Below are 20,823 nucleotides of genomic sequence, written 5' to 3'. Positions count from 1 at the left end.
GCAGCTTCATCCAACTCAAACCAAATCATTCCCAATTCCCTCTGTTTGGAGATGATAGATGTAAAATACCTGGAAGCTTTCTTTAACTCATGCTAGTCCACTGATTTTGGTATGTGCTACTTTAATTGTCCCTTAAAAATGTGCATCCTGCTTGGGAGTGTATTTTAATTATTCACCCGTATTAAAGGGAAATTAGTGGGAAAAAAGACAAAATATTCGGGAGTTATTCTACCAATTATTAAAAGAAAGTTTGAGAAGAACATAATTCTTACCTGTGTATCCAATACTTGTAGTACTGGGGAAGAACTCCATTGGGCCCCTTCTCCTGAAAAATCTCTATGAGCCTCTCCAGCACAGTCACAGTCCTTGCAATGAGACAGTCTGCACTCAGAGGCTTCAGCTCTGTCCCCTCTTCCTTGTTAAACTTTGCAATGAGATCATTGATGCAGATGGTGGGGTTGCTGTTATTCACATTAAAGCCAAAGCCTGGAGAAGACAAAGAGAAGGACACAATCAAAGAGACAAACTCTTTGTTACCACCACAGCCAGCCCTTGATTCACCTGCTCCATACATAATCCCTCAGGATGGCTTTCAGAGCTGCTTTAATTCAGCCTCTTACACCTTTGAATCTTCTTACTCCTGTAATTACAGTTCTCAGTTCACATTTTGCTCCTTGCCCTCAAAATGCCTCCTCAGATTTACAGAAGCAAATCCAGGACAGCCTTTCAACCACACCCCACCCCATCAGAGAGGGTTGGGAAGAGGATAACCTGCGCCTTGGATCCAAAACCATCCAAGTGAGACATTCTTTTACTCCCTGGAAGCTGGCATGTCCTCAGCCCACTCACAGAACAACTGATCCTACTGTAAGATGGAGTTTTATCTTCCAGTCTAACATTTAGCTCAGAGACCTTTCCGTTTACTGCAGTGAGCTGAGTGCCCTTTCCAAAAATCCAGCCTTTTCTCTCGGCTGTTAAGCCTTGTTTGGCTTGCTCTGCAAAGCCCAGAAGATTTGACTTTAACTTTGTGAGACTCCAGTTTGCCTAATCTATCTCACCACAGCATATCCTTTAGAAGCCTCAAGCCTCTCACTGAGATTTCTCCAGCTGGAATAATGTTGGCAGAACGCCTCCCTCGTTTAAATATGGCTCCTGGGGCCTTTTCTGCAGCCTGCTGGAACAGGCTTCGAGGGATGTAAAGAAATATATTGTATTACCTGTTTATTTTTTTCTCCTAATAATTCGGGATTTTTTTCTTTCCTCAGACATTTGGGATAAAACTCCCCTGTCTGTCAATCAGGTTTGGACACGATGCAGCTCCATCTGCAAGGAGGTGCAGTGCCTTGTTTTGTAAACTTGCTATTAATAATTCATATATGGAGGTAATTTATATTAACTTTGAGGAGAAGGATCTCTTCAGTGAAAAGGAGTTTTTGATTTTTAACAAGTCAGAGAGTGTACACAAACAAGGCCCAGTGATCCCAACACACCAGTCCTGGGGAAATGAGCTGAAATGGGTTACTGGAAAGAGATAAAGGAAAATGAACTGGAAAATCCAACGAGCTGTGCCAGCAAATCCCAACCCAGCCTTTTGCACTCCAGTACAGCACAAGGGAAGAGAGACACCCTGGCCATTAAGCTGTGATTGGTCCTGGCAGGGGGTCACAGGGCCTTGGGGTCCATCAGCAGCCTCAGGATCACCGCTCAGCAATCCAAAAACTGGGACACAACACACGCCCTGAGACCAGGAGCTCTGCTGAGGCACAAAACCTGGGAGTGAACACAGTGAGGAAAAGGCAGCCGGGGAATTTGAGAAACATGAGGTGCTCGGGGCTCTGGGGGCATCTCTGCAGTGTCCATGTGAGAACTGAGCATTCAGCAGCGCCCCTGCAGTGCTGATGTGGCTGATGGATGTTCCAGTGGTGGATCCATGAGGATCCGGGCGTGCCTGAGCAGAGGCAGAGGAGCGTTCGCAGGTCACGCTCGCTGGCTGTCCCCTGCATTCCACTGGTGCTTGGCTCCTCCGCCTGTTCCGAGTCTGGCCCTCACATTAATGGTGTATATTCTTCTCAGAACTCCTCTTCCAAAAGTCCCAACACCGTAAAGTTCTTAAATTTGAAATTTCAGGTTGAAAAAAAAGGTTCTTTGGTTGGGCTTTTTTAAAACCGTGTTTAAAAGTCTCGGCATGGAGCGTGTCATCTGCACGTTTGTCTTTGATCTTATTCTCCTGAGGTCCTTCTTGGAGCAGTGAAGCCACAGAGATGATCTTTGATTTTCATCATTATCCTCATTTATGGGAGATTTTCCAGGAATGCCATGGAAAGAGTGAATTCAGTGACAGGACGTGGCACTCGGTGCTCTGGGCTGGGGACAAGGTGGGCATGGGGCACAGCTGAGACTGGATGAGCTGGGAGGGCTTTTCCAACCTCAGGGATTCTGGGATTGTGTCTAGCTAAGGATCCTGCATGGCTGTAGAAAAGGTGTGATGGGTCTGGCACACCTTTCCTGCTGGGGAAGCTGAATGCCATCACTCCTATTCATACAAAAACTTGTCCTGAGTCCCCTCTAGTATTCCCAATGAAATACATCACTGGAATGATGGAAAAGATCCTTGGATTCATATGGAACAAGGAGGTTGCAATTTTAAAAGCTCCCAGGTGAAAACAGACTGATGGAAATGGACATTTATTTATACCTCAGACCTACCACTCCTGTGGATATCAGAGAGAATGGATACAGAAAGTCTCCATTTGAATTGGAATGTTTTGGTGTTTAGGGTAAGAAATACAAGGTCCAAACCAAACATGGAAAGTGCTTAAGAGATACTTGATACAATGAACTATTTTGGGTCTGTTTCTGCTTTCCTTGTGTTAACCAGGCTGTAGAAAAACATGGAAGCTGTAAATGGTTGATGGGGTACAGAGAGACTTCTTAAATTTCGGCGCAATTTCCATTTTGTTGATGCAGATTACTTACAAAATGAAGATATAAATTGAACAGAAAATGTCATGTCTGGGCATGTCTCACAGGAGAAGGTGATTTTTTCAACTCTTTTGCTTGTTTGCACCTCTAAAAACACAGAACTTTGACAGAAACAACATCATGACCACTCCATCTTTGCAAGATACTTTACTTGTGCTACATTCAAATATCGATCAAACGTTGTCATCTTTTTCTTTAACCTTTTACACTTGCTAAGGAATTTTCTTTCAATTTTTTAGACACAGAAGAGACAATTATTTTTGGAACCAGACTCTGGCAGGTTTCTAAGCTGATCTGGGATGCTGTTGGTTAGGGGAAAAACTTCCTTATCAAATAGCAGGATGATTATCAGACCAGAGATGATACAAACATCTCGATAATTAAAAAATTAAGACATTGCTCTGTGTATGTAGCTCTTCCTCTTCTGATTTAAAAGGCATGTTCTTCGTTTAACTATTTGTCATGGTACAAAAAACACATAAATAGGAAAAAAAGGATGGAGTTTTCAGTCTATTCCATTGGTTTTGCCATAAATCAAGGAGGACAATTTCCCTCTCCCATGTAATGCTCTTTCTTTGAACTCTAGTACACCAATCCAGATGCTTGCATTTGTGTTTTCCTTGTCAAGCATATGGAATTATTAAGAAGAATGAAAACATTTACTCTTTGTGCTTCCTCTGGATTTAAGGTTGTGCTTTATTTCCTTATGCCCGCTGTCATTATCTGTTCTCGTCGTTGCCATTTTTACTGACACAGACATTGATAACAAAATCCCTCAGCAAAAAAAGCAGCACAGAAAAGCTTCAAAATAGACATTTACCAATGAGAATATGAAACGTTGTTTCAACGAGTGTTGAGTTGACCAGAACTCCACCGAGCTTCATCAGATCACTGTAGTAAATATCATTTGGCCACTTAACTCGCAGCTCAATGTCCTGAAGAAACAAAACCAGACATTTAGACACATTTATGGCTCATTCATCACTCTGTAGTCTGTAGAGAATCCTGGAATGGTTTGGGTTGGAAGAGACCTTAAGATCAGCCCATCCTACCCCTGCCATGGGCAGGGACACCTCCCACTGTCCCAGGCTGCTCCAAGCTCCAATATCCAGCCTGGCCTTGGGCACTGCCAGGGATCCAGGGGCAGCCCCAGCTGCTCTGGGCACCCTGTGCCAGGGCCTGCCCACCCTGCCAGGGAACAATTCCTGCCCAATCTCCCATCCAGCCCTGCCCTCTGGCACTGGGAAGCCATTCCCTGGCTCCTGGCCCTCCATGCCTCGGGAATTGTTTCTCTCCAGCTTTCCTGCAGCTCCTTCAGGCCCTGCAAGGCCACACTGAGCTCAGCCCAAAGCTTCTCCTCTCCAGGCTGAACAATCCCAGCTCTCGCAGCCTTTCCTCCCAGCAGAGCTGCTCCATCCCTCTGCTCATCCTGGTGCCTCCTCTGGACTGGCTTCCAAGGGTCCATGTCCTTCCTGTCTCAGCTCATCAGTCAGTCCTTGTTTTTAGGATTGCCACAATTACTGACTCTGCTGAACGAGCAGCAAGCAGGACCTTTGTTCTGGTCCTCCCAGAGCAGATCTGACGGCTCAGTTGGAAGTTCCACTGTCAGATGTTAATGCTGAGGATGCAAATGGGCTTTAAATCAAGAGAATGCTTTTTTGCTCTCCCATTCTGAGAACAGCAGAATCTCTCTCCAGTGAGGGAAGAGAAGAACACGCTGCACTTCCAGCGTATTTTGTGATATTTTGTGTGGTACCTGGTGAATCCACTCTGTGGCCAAGTCATGAGAACACCCAACTGACTCAGTTGTTCTGGCTGCTTGTTGTCACTTCAGTCACAGAGCTACTGTCTGGTGTCTTACAGGTGTGGGTTTCCCCCTTTATCAGTGATAACACCATCTAACTCTGTCATACCTCCCATGTCTCCAGAGTCTCCTACAAACCTTTCCCCAGCGCAAGGAGCCAAGTTCTTTTCCATAACGAATATGAGTTGGTGATACTTTCCCTCAGAATGCTTTGATAGCACAATCAGGTAGTATTTCCTGTCAGTGAACGTGTCATGGATTCCTCCCTGGCTTTTAAATCTGTCAGGAAAGTAGACACGGACCCAGGTGCAGCTTTCACACATCCTGTAAAGGGATTTCATCCTCTACAATAGGAGGGAATGCGACTCTTGCAGTCCTGGAGCACCTCCCATAATTTGCCCCTAGGGATGCAGCAGTCATGGGCAGTGTTTCAAACTGCAGGAAGCACATTTGCTTTCTTTTTGTGTTTAAGTAGCCAGTGCAAAGTTCAGCCCAGCCCTGTGGTTTCAACAAAAGCTGCTCTACAGGGCTGGGATGTTGTCACACAGCACAGTTTTTGTTTCTGAAAGCGGGGAGAGGTTTAGGACATTTCTGAAGTATTTATGTGGTTGTGAACTGGGATTTCTCCTGTCTGCTGAATTTCCTTTCTGAAATTCAGGATGTCACTGTCTCCCTGGCTGGTTCCTGCATGGTTCCTCAAGCAGGGTTCAGTTTTCGGTAGCATTGGTGGAGCACTTGAGGAGGATTCTCATTATGAGGAGCAGTTGACAGTATCACCTTTGGTGTGGCAAAGAGGTAGAGAAAATTCTCCCCCTGTGCCCCTGTGCTCAGGTGAGAGCCCACCTGCAGAGCTGCCCCAGCCCTGGGGCCCAGCATAGGGATTGGAATGATCTTTAAGGTCCCTTCCAACCCAAACCATTCCAGGATTCCATGACTCTGTAGATTATCCCACTGTTTGTGGCTGCTGCAGTTGGCATGACATGGACATAAAGAAAAGCTCTGCAGTACTTGAGTCTAAAGGGGAAATTTAAGCACCAAGTTTTTGATAAAGTTTTGAATTTTCTTGCTGTAACATATTTGAATCCAGACCTTTAACTCCGGTTTCCCCCCCTGTCAAGGGCTGATGTCCCCTCAGTCTCAGCAGATCTGTCCCGGTCACAGAAAGCTCTTTACTCTCCCAAAGCTCAGTGCAGTACACACATTATTGATCCACGTTTTTTTGCAACAATATTTGGTACTTCACTCACCTTTTTCCTCCTGAATGGAATAAAATTAAAAAATGCCACACTACACCAGGGCAGGCACACAGAAGCAAAACCACCTCTATTCATAAATTAGCTCCTTTCCCCAGTCAGCCCTGCATTTTATAAAACTAACTCTTGTCCCTTCGTTTTAAAGTGGTCAAATTATCCACTCCAGCCAAATATTTTATATTGCAAATTGTAGCCTGAAGCATTTTGGTTTTACAGTCAGGTTATGAAGCACTGAAGTTCGAAGGTTTTAATAGAAAGGCTGACAGACCCTAAACTCCAGCAAAGCTACTGGGTGCCACTATAATAAAGTTCATGTGTAAATGTGTATAAGTCATTGATTTTCTGTAATATAGGAAACATATGCTTTAGTTAACTACTTCTGTAAAATACCAAAGTTTTATAGTTAGCAAATATTAGGAAATGGTAACATTAAAAAGGAGATATATGAGGTGATGAAGAAGACTGGTTCTTCATTTTAATACTGATGACAGGACACTTGATTCCCTCTCGAGAGCAATTCTCCTAAGTTCTTGCTTTAGAAATCAGTTTTTCAACCTTAAACAAGGGTTGGAAAAATCCTTTAAAAGGGATAAAGTGACCACTGAAACAGCACCAACAAAAAAGCAGAAAGGGATTTGTCAGTTTTATTCATTTTTCCCTCCTCCTCCTTCTCCTTCAAAATCAAAACAAATTAACTCTGCTGTTGGGCAAGCAAAATGGACTTTTTCTTTACTGCCGAGGATTGAGGCTTAAGTTTCATAAGATTATGAGTGCAGTTCACTTGATCAGCTCAGTAAAAAAATATTCAACATATGGATATGAGATTTCTTCAAACATATCAATAATCAAACATTAGCAAGGTGAAGTTTACCACTATCTCGGTGCTGAATGCTGCATTATGCATTCAGCCTTCTGCAAATAAAAGACACAGCTAAAATCTGAATTTAATGAAAATGGAAGCAGGATTTTTGAGATAAATTAGAAGGACATACCTCATATCCTGGTATTGACCTGACTGCCTCTACCACTGCCAAGGACACCAGGTGTTGGATAAAAGGAATTCTCTGGCCTAGGTTGGAATGTAGAGGGATGGAGATGTGCAGAGTGGACAGGGCACAGCCCACGGGACTGAGCCAAACATTTCCACCACGACCTGGGCAGGGAGAGGAGAAAAGGTAACTTCAACTCAAGAAAAGAATATTTATAAAAAGAGATCACTTTGTGAATGTAAATAACAACTAAAGAGAAAGATTTAAAGGTATCCATCCAAGAATCTAGCAGAAGTCCTTTAATGGAGTTTCCAAACTAAGTTTGAAAGGAAAAGGGTTAAAGTGCAAAGCTTTTTCTTCAAAAAACCTGGAAGTTTTTTAATATTCCCATGCCTGGAAGTGTTCAAGGCCAGGTTGGATGGGGCTCCAAGCAACCTGGTTTTGTGGAGGGTGCACCAGGGGGTGGAACAAAATGATCTTTAAGGTCCCTTCCACTTGGGCCATTCTGTAATTCTATTCTGTGATTCCAGTGTACAAGCTGCTACTCAATTTCCCAGCATGTCCTAAATCCCCTGCTTCCAGGATTTTCCTGGTCTCTGCTAACAGACACATTTCAAAAGATCTTGCTTGGTTAAGTGGAGAAGCATTTGTGAAGATGCTCTGTGTGCATCCAGAAATGCATCCACACTCTGAACCATCCTGCACTGAAAGCCAGGAGATCATCTTTTCATGGATTTGTGCTCGGAAAAGCTTCTTGGGCCACACACTCTGCTCTTCCAGTAGAATAAATGTGGCTTTCAAAGAAGTGCCAGCATTTTTCTGGGCAAGAAACACGACTTGCTTACATTTATCTGCTCAGGCAGGTCCTGCAGACTCAATCTCAGAGCAAGTCAAGCCCCAGTCTTGTTCCAGTTAACCCAGTTTTAGTTTTAATTTGGAGCTCTGACTTGCGTTACACTGAGTGTAGTGATGGCAGTTTTCGTGACTGGTGAAACTTTCTTGGCAGGAACCAGGAGACCACTAAATCATTTCTGCAAAAGCCACCAAACATCCTGAAAATGTTTACTTTGGTCTCTTGTTAACGTTTGGGTTTGGAGCTTGAATCCACAGTTTAAGCAGGAGGAGAAGAGGACATGCTTATTCCATGGATTATATTATCAAAAATGCTCATAATGCATCTTAAAATGTCCTATTTTGTGACTTTAATACATATTTATTAGTAAAATAAGGAAATTTACTCACCTTTCCCTTGTGTTTGTCGAACAGCCACCGCTATTAAACCCATCTCCTCAGGCAACTCGAACATTAACCTGCCAATTAGGGAAAAAACCAAAAACCCCACATGCTTATCAGCTGCAACACTAAGCTACATTCAAGAAAATCAAGGCTTAAATATCAGGTAATATTTTATGTTAACGTTGCACCTCCATTTTTTCAGCGAACATTTAGTCCTGACCCAAATCCATTAAATATTAAAAAAAGATTAACTGAAAAATGATAATGTAAAACATTATTGTATCTGTTAGACTGAAATAAGTCAGAACCATAGCTCATTTAAGTGCTGATAACACAGGTTTTGGATTTCTTCACTTTTTCCTGAAGTGCTCCTTTTTTTGGAGTCCCCATCTTCAGCAAGTGACAACCAGCAATTCTAAACATTTGTTTCTACTTACAGGGAATTTTTGTTCATACTACAAAATATAAGAGCAGCAGTTTCTGATTATTTAGAAAACCAATATGGTGGCAATAAAGCAGTTTAAAAGATACACTATCCCCTGAGAACTAATTATGATTTAACTACAGTAAATAAATCTACACCTTCTGAGAGCTCTAGAGAACACTGGCTTATTTTAGGCTTGTGTTCTGCTTTTAAAATAGTTTCACTTAAAAGAATACTAACTTTCCTCTGGGGATAAGTAGAAAGTGCACTTTAACACCACCAAATGAGTCAATGCTACACTTAAAAAAAAAAAAAAAGAAAAGAAGAAAAAACCCTACTGTGAGAACTTTGTTCAAGCCACTTTAAAACAGATCTGAACTGTACCATGATCCTCCTCCATTTCACGTTTTCAGGACCAGCTGTTTAAGAGATAAAACACATTCAAGATGCTGCCTGTGAGGTAAGCCCAAAAAGTGATGTCTAGCCCACAAATCTGCTTCTCCCACGGGCACAAACGTGATGCTGTTCATTCCTATAAAAGCAATCTTGTCTCGGGGGTAAGAGCAGCCCAAATCAGAGAAAAAAGTACCATTGAAAATGATTTCCCCTGAATTTCAGATGGATTTGGGAGGCGTTTCAAGCTCTGCAATCGAGGAAGGCCATGGACCAGCTGTGAGTGTCCCACAGACACAATGTCTGTGCTGGTGACAAGATGAGCAAACATCCACCCACATGCTGAAAAATGGGACATCAGCAATTCCTGGGACTGTGTCAGCACCAAAATGCAAGAAACCCAGAGATTTCAGAGCATCTTTCAATTGCCTGACTCGCTTTCATGATGATCAGAACTGCAGGTTATAGGAGGCCCAGGCAAAGTCTGGATCACAAAAGCCTTTGCTAATGACAAATCACAGAATCCTGGGATGGTTTGGGTTGGAAGGGACCTTGAAGATCATCCAGTTTCACCCCCTGCCATGGGCAGGGACACACAAACCAGCAGGAGTTTTCCCACATTATTCTTGAGTCAGGGAGATGCCATCAAAGGCCAACAGCCAGAAAATCTCTTTGCCAGTCATTTTCCATGAGACACACCTTGATAACTGTGTCCTTTGCACACCGTGGATAACAAGCTGAGACCAGGAACACCTATCCACCACCTTTAGCAGGAAATTTTACCTCTTCTCATCACTAAATCACAGAATCACCAAGGTGGGAAGAGCCCTCCAGGATCACCCAGTGCCACCCCAGCAGCACCAGCAGCACCCCAAAGCCTGTCCCCAAGGGCCACATCCAGACTCCTCCTGAGCACTCCCAGAGACAGTGACTCCAGCACTCCCTGGGCAGCTCATCCCAAGGCCTCACCACTCTGGCAGGGAAAAATTGTTTCCAATCTCCACCCTGAGCCTCCCCTGGTGCCATTTGAGGCCATTTCCTCTCCTCCTTTCCCTTGGCACACGGCAGCAGAGCCCGACCCCCCCTCACTGCCCCTCCTGGCAGGGACTTGTGGGGAGCAGTGAGGTCCCCCCTGAGCCTCCTCTGCTCCAGCCTGAGCCCCTTTCCCAGCTCCCTCAGCTGCTCCTCCCAGGATGGGTTTTCCAGCCCCTTCCCAGCTCTGTTCCCTTCTCTGGACACGCTCTGGCCCCTCAGGGAGAAAATCCCCCAAAGCTCAGGAGGCTTCAGCCCTATCTTCTGGGAGCAGCCTGATTACAACACCAAGTCCATGGTTTTACAACATGAAAATCTAATTTAAGTTTGGATGCACAGTTAGGAAGAGATTACAGGCTTTGTTGGAACACACTGATTTCTCTTGCTTCTCCATTCACGTATCTGTTTTTAAATAATGAAAAAAAAATAAAAAAAACCCCTCATGTGCTGCCATGAGGGGAGGAAAATAAACAGAGCGGGAAAGAAGCTAATTAGGAATCCAAAACACAGGCTTCTACACCAGAGAGATACAATTTAGAGAACAGATGATGCAGCTCTTGGAGACTTGGCAGCAGGTAACAACTTATTACATGGAGAGACTGAGGCTGGACTTTTAGGGGTCATGAAGAAATTCTTTAAAGGACACAACATAGGGAAGTTGTTAATTCCCAGACTGATAGAGCAAGAGACACACAGATTTATTTTTACTGCTTCCTGAGATGGTGCTGGAATTAACATGAAGCCAATGATAATAAAAATCTTCCCACAGCCTCCTGCCTGCCTTACCCCAACTTCAGAGCTCTGTAAATGGTGTGTGCTTGTTAGTTTGGTAGGGCTTTTTTTCTTTTCTGGGAGAAACAACTTGGATTTTCCTTACCAGAAAGATTAACTGTACGTGCACTTTTTTACATATTGACTTCCCTTCTTTTCTTTCAACTTAATCAGTTGCAGACTTAACAATTTCGTTTTTCTGCAGAGTGGCTTAATCACAGTGCTCACCACATTTTCCCCCTGAAATTTTTTCCCTCAAGAAATTCTCCGTTCTTTTTTTTTTGTGCTCTTTAACTGTCTTGCTCTGTGTATTAATTCCAAAGACCACAATAAGATAGAAGATTATGGAAACATGAAATGTCTGAAGATAAATTTACCCATCTGGAAGAATATCAGATGGCATCTCTATGATCACAGAAGATGATACTGGAATTTAATGTAAATTTTTCCTTTTCTTGAACATTTTTGTGGTATTTTCCAAAATGTGAGCAAGGCACTTTTGGCATTCAAGAACATTAAAGCAGCTGAAATAGTGAGAGAGAGGTTCTAGCACAAGTTTTTATACAAATACCCTCCTCCCCACTCTGTAGTGCATACTAAGAGTGCTGTCAAGAGTAATAAACAATATTTAATTATTTTATAGAAATTCCAAGTGCAAGGAGGACTCTGGCCAGCCAACACAATGACTTTTCATCCTACATGAACATAAAATGGGAACTGAAACCCCCGAAACTACGTTTGAATAATGTTAACAACTATAAATTTCATTGATGTTGTGGGTTTAAGGTTGAAACTCTCATTAAAGCATCCTGCTGTGTTACAGTATTGCAAAGGCATTACCACAGGCAGCAGTGCACTCCAGATGTTAAAATACCTGGGCACAAGGGGGTGAGTTATGGCCACATTTGTCCCTTCCCTTCAAGTTCCTTGCCTGAAAATCTCACTCTCAAATAGATTGTTTAGAGAATATTGCAAAAGCAACACAAAAAGAAACCCCTTTTAATTTTAGTCAAATCATAGAATCCCAGAATCATTTGGGTTGGTGGGCCCCAGTCAGAGGAGAAGACACCATGAATGAGAGTAGGTTTGGATTACATATCAGGAAAAAAACCTTCCCTGGGAGGGTGGGGAGGTCCTGGAAAAGATTTCCCAGAGCAGCTGGGGCTGCCCCTGGATCCCTGGCAGTGCCCAAGGCCAGGCTGGACACCGGGGCTTGGAGCCACCTGGGATAGTGGAAGGTGTCCCTGCCTGTGGTAGGAGTTGGAATTAGATCATCTTTGTTGTCCCTTCCAACCCAAACCATTCCATGATTCTATCAAATATAAAATAAATGTTCACTGTTATTGAGCCAGACTCCAGTGGATGACAGAGCAGCAGGTTCTGTGAGTGACACCAGGCTGGGAGCCTGGGGAAGGCCATCAAACCATGTGGGAAAGTCTTGAGGATGAACAAACCCTGGATTCAGTTTATTCAGGCACCTCATAAATGGGATCTTATGGGTGGCATCTTTGAAAAAAGGCAAAGGAGCTCAACAGCTCAACAGACCTGGTCTTAACAGACAACCCCCCCCCCCCCCCCCCCCCCCCCCCCCAAAAAAAAATAACCCTGTCACAATCCTGAGGAAAATAAGGACATGAACAGAGTCTGGTTTGGCTAAAAAGGGAATCCAAGAGCGTAAAAGAATGTACAAAAAAAGATGGAAGCAAGAAGGAATGCTACGAAGGAGGAATGCAGAAATATTGTCCAGAGAATGGAAAGCTGAAGCTCAATTATAGTTGAGATTGGCAAGAAAAAAGGCAACAAGAACTTCTACTGCAAAGTGATAAAAATAAAGAAGGAAAATGTGGGCTCAGAGCTGACTGAGGCTAAAGCTCAGTGGATACACCTTAGGCTGAGTTACTCCAGGAATTCTTTGCCCAGGTCTGCACCAACAAAGTCTTCCAGGACTTTAAACACACAGCGCTCAAGGAGAAGAGGAAACGCCAACAGTAGAAAAGAATTGATCTCATAAATCTCTTGAGAACTCCTGAGTCGGTGAAGCTGGTGAGAGCAGATGGGATGGGTCAGAGAGCGCTGGCTGAGGGCACTTCCAGGTCTCCCATCCTCGTGGCCAAGGACAGCAGGGTAGTCCCAGACAGAGGGAAAACGTCTCCAAGGTGTTCTTTCACAGCACCCCTGTATCCAAGCCAAGCCATTGACGCCCTACCAGATGGGCAGAAAGTGTCTGGATTCTGGGATTGAAAATAATGCTCTGTATTCCACCTGTGGGCTGGATACAACTGCAGATCCTCAGGGGTTCGTCCTGAGACTTGTCCTATTTAATACCTTAATGTCTTTAGCAATAAGAGAAGGAAGGGAGGGAATATAGGAGGAAAGGGCACACACATCCATCCAGCTTGTGAGTAACACTGAACTGTGGGGATAACTACACACTGGAATAGATTGTGGAGTTTTTCCAGATCCGATTGAAAAAAGCCCTGAGCAAGCTGGTCAGAATTCATTGTTGATCCTCCTTAAAAGAAAGAGTTTGACTAGAGACCTTCAGGGGTTCTGAGTGATTCTTGACTCCAGAAAAGGTACAGAAACTTGGCATCTCTGGTGTTTGCAGCAGACATTTAGGTTTGGTCGCAATCAGTCAGAAATTAGCCATTGTAACTATTAAATCAGTGATTTAGCCCCAAGGCTAAATCCCATCTCCCAGGTAGGATCCTAAAGCCATTTTCACACTCTCTTACAAGCCTAAATATTTACATTTCTCCATCCTCCACTTTCTATGAGGCATTTTATGCACGACCAGGTGCTACCTGTGGGCTCACAGAAGATTGATCCCCCCCAGGTGAGACAAGTAGAACACCTCAGCTGTTAATCCTGCTGAGGCTGGTTTAAATGACAGGAATCTCACTTAAAACTGTGCCTAAATCCAGCAGGCAAAAACATTTGCCAGAATACCCTGTGACATGAATGCACTCTTCTGTTCTAACGCAAAAATTCATCGCTCCTTTCACTTTCTAGTGGGTTTCCTCCCCACAGCAAAGTTAGCACAGAAAGGGCCATTTAATGTCAAATTCTCCTTGAACTCCTTGGGTACACCCAAGTCCTGCATCAGTGAGAAAAAGCATTAAAGGGATTACAATATCCCAGCCACGGGGAAAGCTAAAAAAGCACTGCAACCTTGGACAGCTGGTTCCTTGTACCTCACCTCAATAAACGCTACAAAAAGAAGATTGTCCTGAACTAGACATGACATTTCCAGCAAGGAATATTCTCCTGAACGAATGACGTGGGTTAGGAACTCACAGATCCTTTGGCTGGGGGGGTAAATCCTTGAGCAGGGCAATAATAACAATACAGTTTCAGGGCAAATGCAGGATGTAGGAGGGCTGTGAGCAGGGCAAAGCCACCTGAGCTGTTTTTCAGCTGGCTCAAAGCTCTCATATGGCTCTCCATAAATGAGAGCTGCTGTTGGCAAAGGGGAAGCGACAGCAAAAGATGCCAGGGGAGAGAAGGGAAGACTAAATCACTTCTTTTTTACCACCCATGTGCTTCTGCTTGATTAAAATTATGGTATTAAGGCCTGGGAGTAGTTCATGCTTTGCTGGTGGAATTGCTTTGAGAACTCTACCATGAAATCCTCATTTTTTCCCTGCTCATTGCATTTTTCAGCTGGTCATTTTCTTGTCTCTCCACTTCTATACCTGGTATTTTTATAATTAGTCCTTTGTCTATGTTTATAGGCTTTTCCTCTTACAAAGAAAGAAAGAAAAAGAGAATTTTAAAACACAGTACCATACAGGCAGAGGTGTCAGGAAACATACCCAAATAAGAAAGGGCTCCAAAAAATTAGTTTGCCAACAAAATGCCAGTAAAATTTGAAACCTGGGTTCAGACACACTGGTCATGTTCCAAAACTGCAAACTTGAAGGACTTCTTTATTCAGTAAATCAGCTTCTCTGTGAATATCATCAAGACCACAAAGTTACAGTAAAGGAGGGCGTTTCCACGGGAGATGTGAGGAGAATTTAGGAGTTTGTTTCAATGTTTAATTTGAAAAGCAAAAACTTGTCCTGTTTTGAACAATTTATTTCATTTTTCCCCTCCAACAAGTAATCTTTTCAATTCACAGCCTTTCTTGACTTGAAAAAGCTACCTGAAGCCAAAAGTGAACATGGGACAAATGGGAATGAAACAGATTTCATTAGGAAATAGAACTCCAGTGCCAAGATTTAAGAAATAAAGAGTTACCAGGATGCAGTGAAATACATTTATCATAACATGGTAAGAGCAGAATCTTTGGGCTGGAGTAAAAGTTATAAACATATTGATCAAAACCAGATCCAGCCCTTCTTGTCTGAGGTAAAACAGCACGGAGGGAGAACTGGGAACATCCAGACCACTGCAGGCTGTGGTGATGCCACTTCTAGCAGTGATTTCATCCCCGTTCAGCAGAGTCCCAGGCTCAGGACTGGATGGTGTGAACCTCAAAAGGTTCAACAAAACCAAGTGCAAGGTCCTGACCCTGGGATGGAGCAACCCCTGTGATCAGTCCAGGCTGGGATGAGCAGATGGAGCAGCCCTGCGAGAAGGATTTGGGGGTGCTGTGGGTGAGAGCTGGACCTGCCCCAGCCCAGAACCCCACAGTGAGGGGGGGACGGTGCCCCTGTGCCCCTGTGCTCAGGTGAGAGCCCACCTGCAGAGCTGCCCCAGCCCTGGGACCAGCACAGGGAGGACGTGGAGCTGCTGGAGAGAGGCCAGAGGAGGCACCAGGATGAGCAGAGGGATGGAGCAGCTCTGCTGGGAGGAAAGGCTGCGAGAGCTGGCATTGTTCAGCCTGGAGAGGAGAAGCTTTGGGCTGAGCTCAGTGTGGCCTTGCAGGGCCTGAAGGAGCTGCAGGAAAGCTGGAGAGAGACAATTCCCAAGGGCTGGAGGGCCAGGAACCAGGGAATGGCTTCCCAGTGCCAGAGGGCAGGGCTGGATGGGAGATTGGGCAGGAATTGTTCCCTGGCAGGGTGGGCAGGCCCTGGCACAGGGTGCCCAGAGCAGCTGGGGCTGCCCCTGGATCCCTGGCAGTGCCCAAGGCCAGGCTGGACATTGGGGCTTGGAGCAGCCTGGGACAGTGGGAGGTGTCCCTGCCATGGCAGGGGTGGAGCTGGATGGGCTTTAAGGTCCTTTCCAACCCAAACCACTCCATGATTCCAAGATGCCTTAAGACTGCTCAAATCTGGTCACTGTCAGAGGGAAGCCTCAAAACAAGCCCATAAAGTAGAGCAAGAAACATTTCAGCAAAGTAGCAAATCTATTTTAAATCAGCAGTGGATTCACTAATTCACAGTGTGAGGCATCACAAACACGAGGATCTCAGAAGTAATCCATTGTGAAGGTGAATTTATACAACATTCTTTAGTTCCCTCTCAGATAAAAAAGCCAACTGAGGACTTTTTGCAAACACAACGCTTTTAACTGATATTCTGGCCAGTTTCTAGTCTGGGTAATTACATTTCCTTATGAAAATTTCTCTGCAATTTACAAAGACATCACTTCATTTCCTGTCTCAAATCACAGAGAGTGTTAAACAGTTGCCATGTTTGACCAGAGAAGTGATGAAGTTATTCCCAAACAGCCACTCAAACAGGGTTAATGTAGAACAAAAGACACTGGATTTGTCACGGAAATTAAAATGAGCACAGATAAGAATTGTGGGAGGTGCCCTTCCAAGATCCTTCCCAGAGCTTTGCAAACTGGGAAAAACGAAAACATTTCAACAACAACAAAAAAAATCAATTCCTTGTTAAGGAACTGTAAAAGACCTAAAAAATTAGTAATAACATTTATTTTCCTTATTTAAATGAATATTTTTTCCTTTATCTTACTACTATTGAAAGTTTCATCACTAGTTAAAATCAGAGAAGTAATTTATACTTAGGAGAACCCTCTAAAACCTTCGAATTTTTTCCATGATTCGCTTTAATTTCTTTTATTTTCTGCCTGCAGCATCCATTTTGCTGTAAATTGAGGCTCTGCTGGCTCACGTAAACATAAGGATGCAGAAAATTCCCAGTTTTCTTAATCCAATGTTAATGGAAAAATAATTTTAATTTTCCTCCTCTCTCTGAAGGCAAACACAACAGTTTTCCTACACTAAAACAAGAGGCAGCACGTTTTTCACATTGCCATTTCTTGTGGTCCTGCCAGTTAGTTTAACCCTCTTTCTGAAAAAATATTTTAAATGTGAAAGACATTTAACTAAAATTTCAGGCAAATTTCTCCATTACCTCTGTTTTCCTTGGTGAAACAAGTGGGCCTCAATTTCCAAATTCTCATCTCTCGCCAGTTAATTGAAAAATACACACAGAACATCTTGAAAGTTCAAAATGCTGCTGCATATTCTGATTTTTGGGACATGTATGGTACAAACATCATCATGAAGGTGGTTATTGGACACATTACTTGGCATTCAATGAAATCTTCCTAATTTTTCCCAACTGTGGCTTCCTAAATTGGCAGGTAAAGCACAATTATTTCACTTGCATGGGTTTTTTTCCATTAAGAATGGTGATACATGAAATCTTTGGGGGGAAAAAAAAAGTATTATGAACGTTTTGCTGTGCAAAAGCAATCGAAACACCCCGTTCCTTCCACGTTAATAAGGCCAGAATTTAATCAAAAAACTCCCACAGACAAAGTATCAGGTTTTTAATCCTTCTCTAATAAAAAAGTAGATGTGTAACATTGAGAAATGTATACTGTAAATAATGTAAATATAAATTACAATGTAAGAGATTAACACAAGGAAAAATTTAATGGAAACGGGGTGGGGGGAAGGTATTTTTTTGTTTCAAAGTGTTTCAGTGAGAGCTGAAATAAATTCTCTGGAAATTCTCTTTTAAAATAAATTCTCAGGAAATGGCAACTGAGCTCTAAAATTGCAGCTATCATTTGAAATAGTTTGGGAAGTAAAGTTTCTAATATTAACTTTTTAAAGGTGTTATTAGACCTGTTGGGATTAGACCCAGCAAAGTTTAGAATATTAATTTTTAAAGGTGTTATTAGACCTGATGGGATGTTTACCATATATAATTTTTCACAGAAAAGAGAGATTCAGAAAAGCTGCTGTTCTCTAAGAGGAGGAATTAATTTGTCTGGAACAATGTCATTTTTCCTTTAAAACACTTCAGTGAACATTATATCCAACGTCCCTAAATAGAATTTCCTTGTGAAGAAAGAACAGATGAGACTCCAGCTTTTGTTTTCCCCAATATCAAGTCACAGATCATGTTAAGAGATAACAATCCAGAAAAATGATTGCCTTTCTCATGGTGAGTTAAGAAAGGCAATAAACACAATAGCTGAGCTCAGTTGGCTCTGTATTCATATATCTGATAATTAAAACACAAAAAATGCTCTCATCAAGCACCAGAGTTTCATCCCTCCCAGGGCCAAGAGAAACCACAAGATTTCTAAATTCAGTATTAAAGCCCACAGCGCTTTTCTCATGCGAGAGCCAGCACTCGAAAGTGTCTGAATGAAGAACAGAAAAGTTCTGTTTCCAAATATGTTGCTAAATATTTTGAAAACCCCTCACGACTGGGCTGTGCCAGCTTGAAGGCAGACTCCCAATAGTTCATTTCATGGGTGATTAAGAATGGATTTCAAAATAAGGAAGTTGCTTTCTGCTGGCCACAGCATCCTCTGCAGGCTCCAGAAACAGCCATCATAATGTGGATTTTAACCACAGACTCACACAAAATGTAGCTGATACTCAAAGCCCCAATCAGGGGATTTCCTTTGGCAGGGTGGGCAAAAAAAAAACCCCAAAGGTCCCCAGGTAACCTTGTTAATACAAATTCTTCACAAGCAAGAAAAGGTGGAAGCTCCTATTTCTGAGAGGTTAAAATATGCCCAGAAACAACAAAATTTGTACAAATTATTCTTATCTTGAGAGGCAGTGGATGGGTCACCACAGAATCACAGAAGGTTTGGGTTGGAAGATAAATTTATCTTGGATTTTGGTATCCTGACACTTTTCTGCTTGATGACATCTGCACGTAGTGGAGGATGAAGTCTGGATACCCCAAAGAGCATCAAAGAAAAAAATGCCTTTGATTCTTGCATTACCTCACCAAACCCAGGAATTGCTTCCAAATACTGACAAAAAGCATGTCAAATTCTAATTCTAAATCACTTTAAACCATCTTTAGGTCTAGGAAGGGCTGAAAAAATTGGGATTGTTCAGCCTGGAGAGGAGAAGCTTTGGGCTGACCTTATTGTGGCCTTGCAGGGCCTGAAGGAGCTGACAGGAAACAGGAAAGAAACTATTTCCAGGGGATGGAGGGACAGGACAAAGGGGAATCGATACCCATGGAGTAATAATTGAAATTAGAAAACAATTTCTGAACCTCCTGACAGATCTCAGGGTCCTCCTTCACCTATTTTTTTTTGTGCACTACTCTGCTGTAAAGCAAAAGGAAAACACAGGCTTAGAAAAGGAACTTTCTCATTCAGCTTTACCAACACACTTCTAAAAAAGCAGGTGTTGTGAGGTGGTATTTTATTTTAAACGAAAAAGGGACGTTCTATCCATGGTTAGGGCATTATGTAGCAAAGAATTCCTTTGGCTGGAGAAGGAGAAAAATGTGGGGGAATGACTTAAATGGGAAGTCACAGACACAGGTAAGGCACCACAGAAAACTGCTAGGAGATGGTCAGAAATTAATAAAAGGAATAAATATGTGGAAGAATAAAAAAAATCTGCAGTTATTCACATTTGTGTGAAGTAAAAAATTCACAGCTCCAGCACCTCCCATGGATTTGCATCCACGGCAAAATGAGCCCCAGCTGCACGGAGAAAACTGAAATCCCATTCCAAAATCAAGTTGGTTCTGACAGGGACAGAATAAGTCTGACACAATTTCACACCACAGTCACAGAGTGTTGGAAGGATCCTCTGCCCTACTCATAAAAACTCACAATGATGGAGAAAAACCAGCTCAGTTAAGCAAACTTCCTTATTTTAGCAATTTTTAAAGGCAAAATTCCTGCATCTGCATTTCTGTGTTGAAATGTTGTCCCATACCCACTGAAAATGGAGAAATGTTCACTCATTTTCTGCCTGTACCCTCACTTGGGTAAAAGTTTCTTTACGTTGTTCTTGTGTTCTTTTGATGAAAGAAACACAATTCTCTGATTCCCCACTCTCCCCATCTAAGGAATCGTGTTTCCTACACCCTGAATCATTCCCTTTCCCTGCTTTATACCATGCCCAGCAAATCCACGCTTTTTGAAGCCTGGTGCTGAAAACTGGGCTAATAACTCCAATGAAGCCCTCCCAGCGTTGAGTAGAACTGGAAGGATTAGCCTGGACATTTTCAGCACATGTTTAAGCACCTTTGTATGAATTTCAGTGTTAGTCCTCACCTCCTTTGCTACAACAGGAATTTATTTTTAACCTCCCTTCAGTTGCTCACTCAAACTTCCACAACCTCTCACGAAAACTGATATTCAACCACCCTCTCTCCATTTAACGATTTGCATCTGATTATTTGAGGCCACACTTTGATTCAGCAAGCTTTGAGTTTTAACCCCACCTTTTTACAACCTTATGGATTCTTCCTACAAAGAGGAGTTTTTGATAGGGAAACCCTCAGTTCTGCCATCCAAATTATTAATGGAAAGGACTGAGTTGTGCTGAAGCTGTGGCAGATCTGAAGCCTCAGCAGTCTGGCCTAGAAAGAGATCTTAGATTTAAGATCTTAGATTTAAGGATGGCATTTAAACCCTTCAGCTGTGACACAAAGAAGTTAAGCATCTAAGAGATCACTGAAGAAAAAAATGATCATCTTTCCCTTTCTCCACTAAGATAGTTTTAACAAGCAACTCTTCACAGAATTAATAAAGTTGCAGTTGTAAATGTCAACTATTTGCAGCTGTCTCCTCCACCTTGCA

The 20,823-nt window shown here is 42.9% G+C and overlaps 1 protein-coding gene across 1 annotated transcript in view; it reads right to left on the bottom strand.

The window, feature by feature from the left end:
- HLCS (holocarboxylase synthetase) overlaps window positions 1-20,823 on the bottom strand; it is a 107,456-nt gene that overhangs the window by 4,312 nt on the left and 82,321 nt on the right. The window contains exons 7-10 of the mRNA XM_032101141.1: window positions 8,271-8,338; window positions 7,032-7,192; window positions 3,803-3,917; window positions 273-486 (exon numbers count right to left, since the gene is read on the bottom strand). Of these exons, the coding sequence (XP_031957032.1) occupies window positions 273-486; window positions 3,803-3,917; window positions 7,032-7,192; window positions 8,271-8,338 (558 nt within the window). The remainder of the gene's footprint in view (window positions 1-272; window positions 487-3,802; window positions 3,918-7,031; window positions 7,193-8,270; window positions 8,339-20,823) is intronic.

The sequence above is a fragment of the Corvus moneduloides genome, chromosome 2, assembly GCF_009650955.1.
Source record: "Corvus moneduloides isolate bCorMon1 chromosome 2, bCorMon1.pri, whole genome shotgun sequence".
Lineage (NCBI taxonomy): Eukaryota > Metazoa > Chordata > Aves > Passeriformes > Corvidae > Corvus > Corvus moneduloides.
Note: the sequence above shows the minus strand (reverse complement) of the source record. Positions and strands in the feature narration are given on the sequence as shown.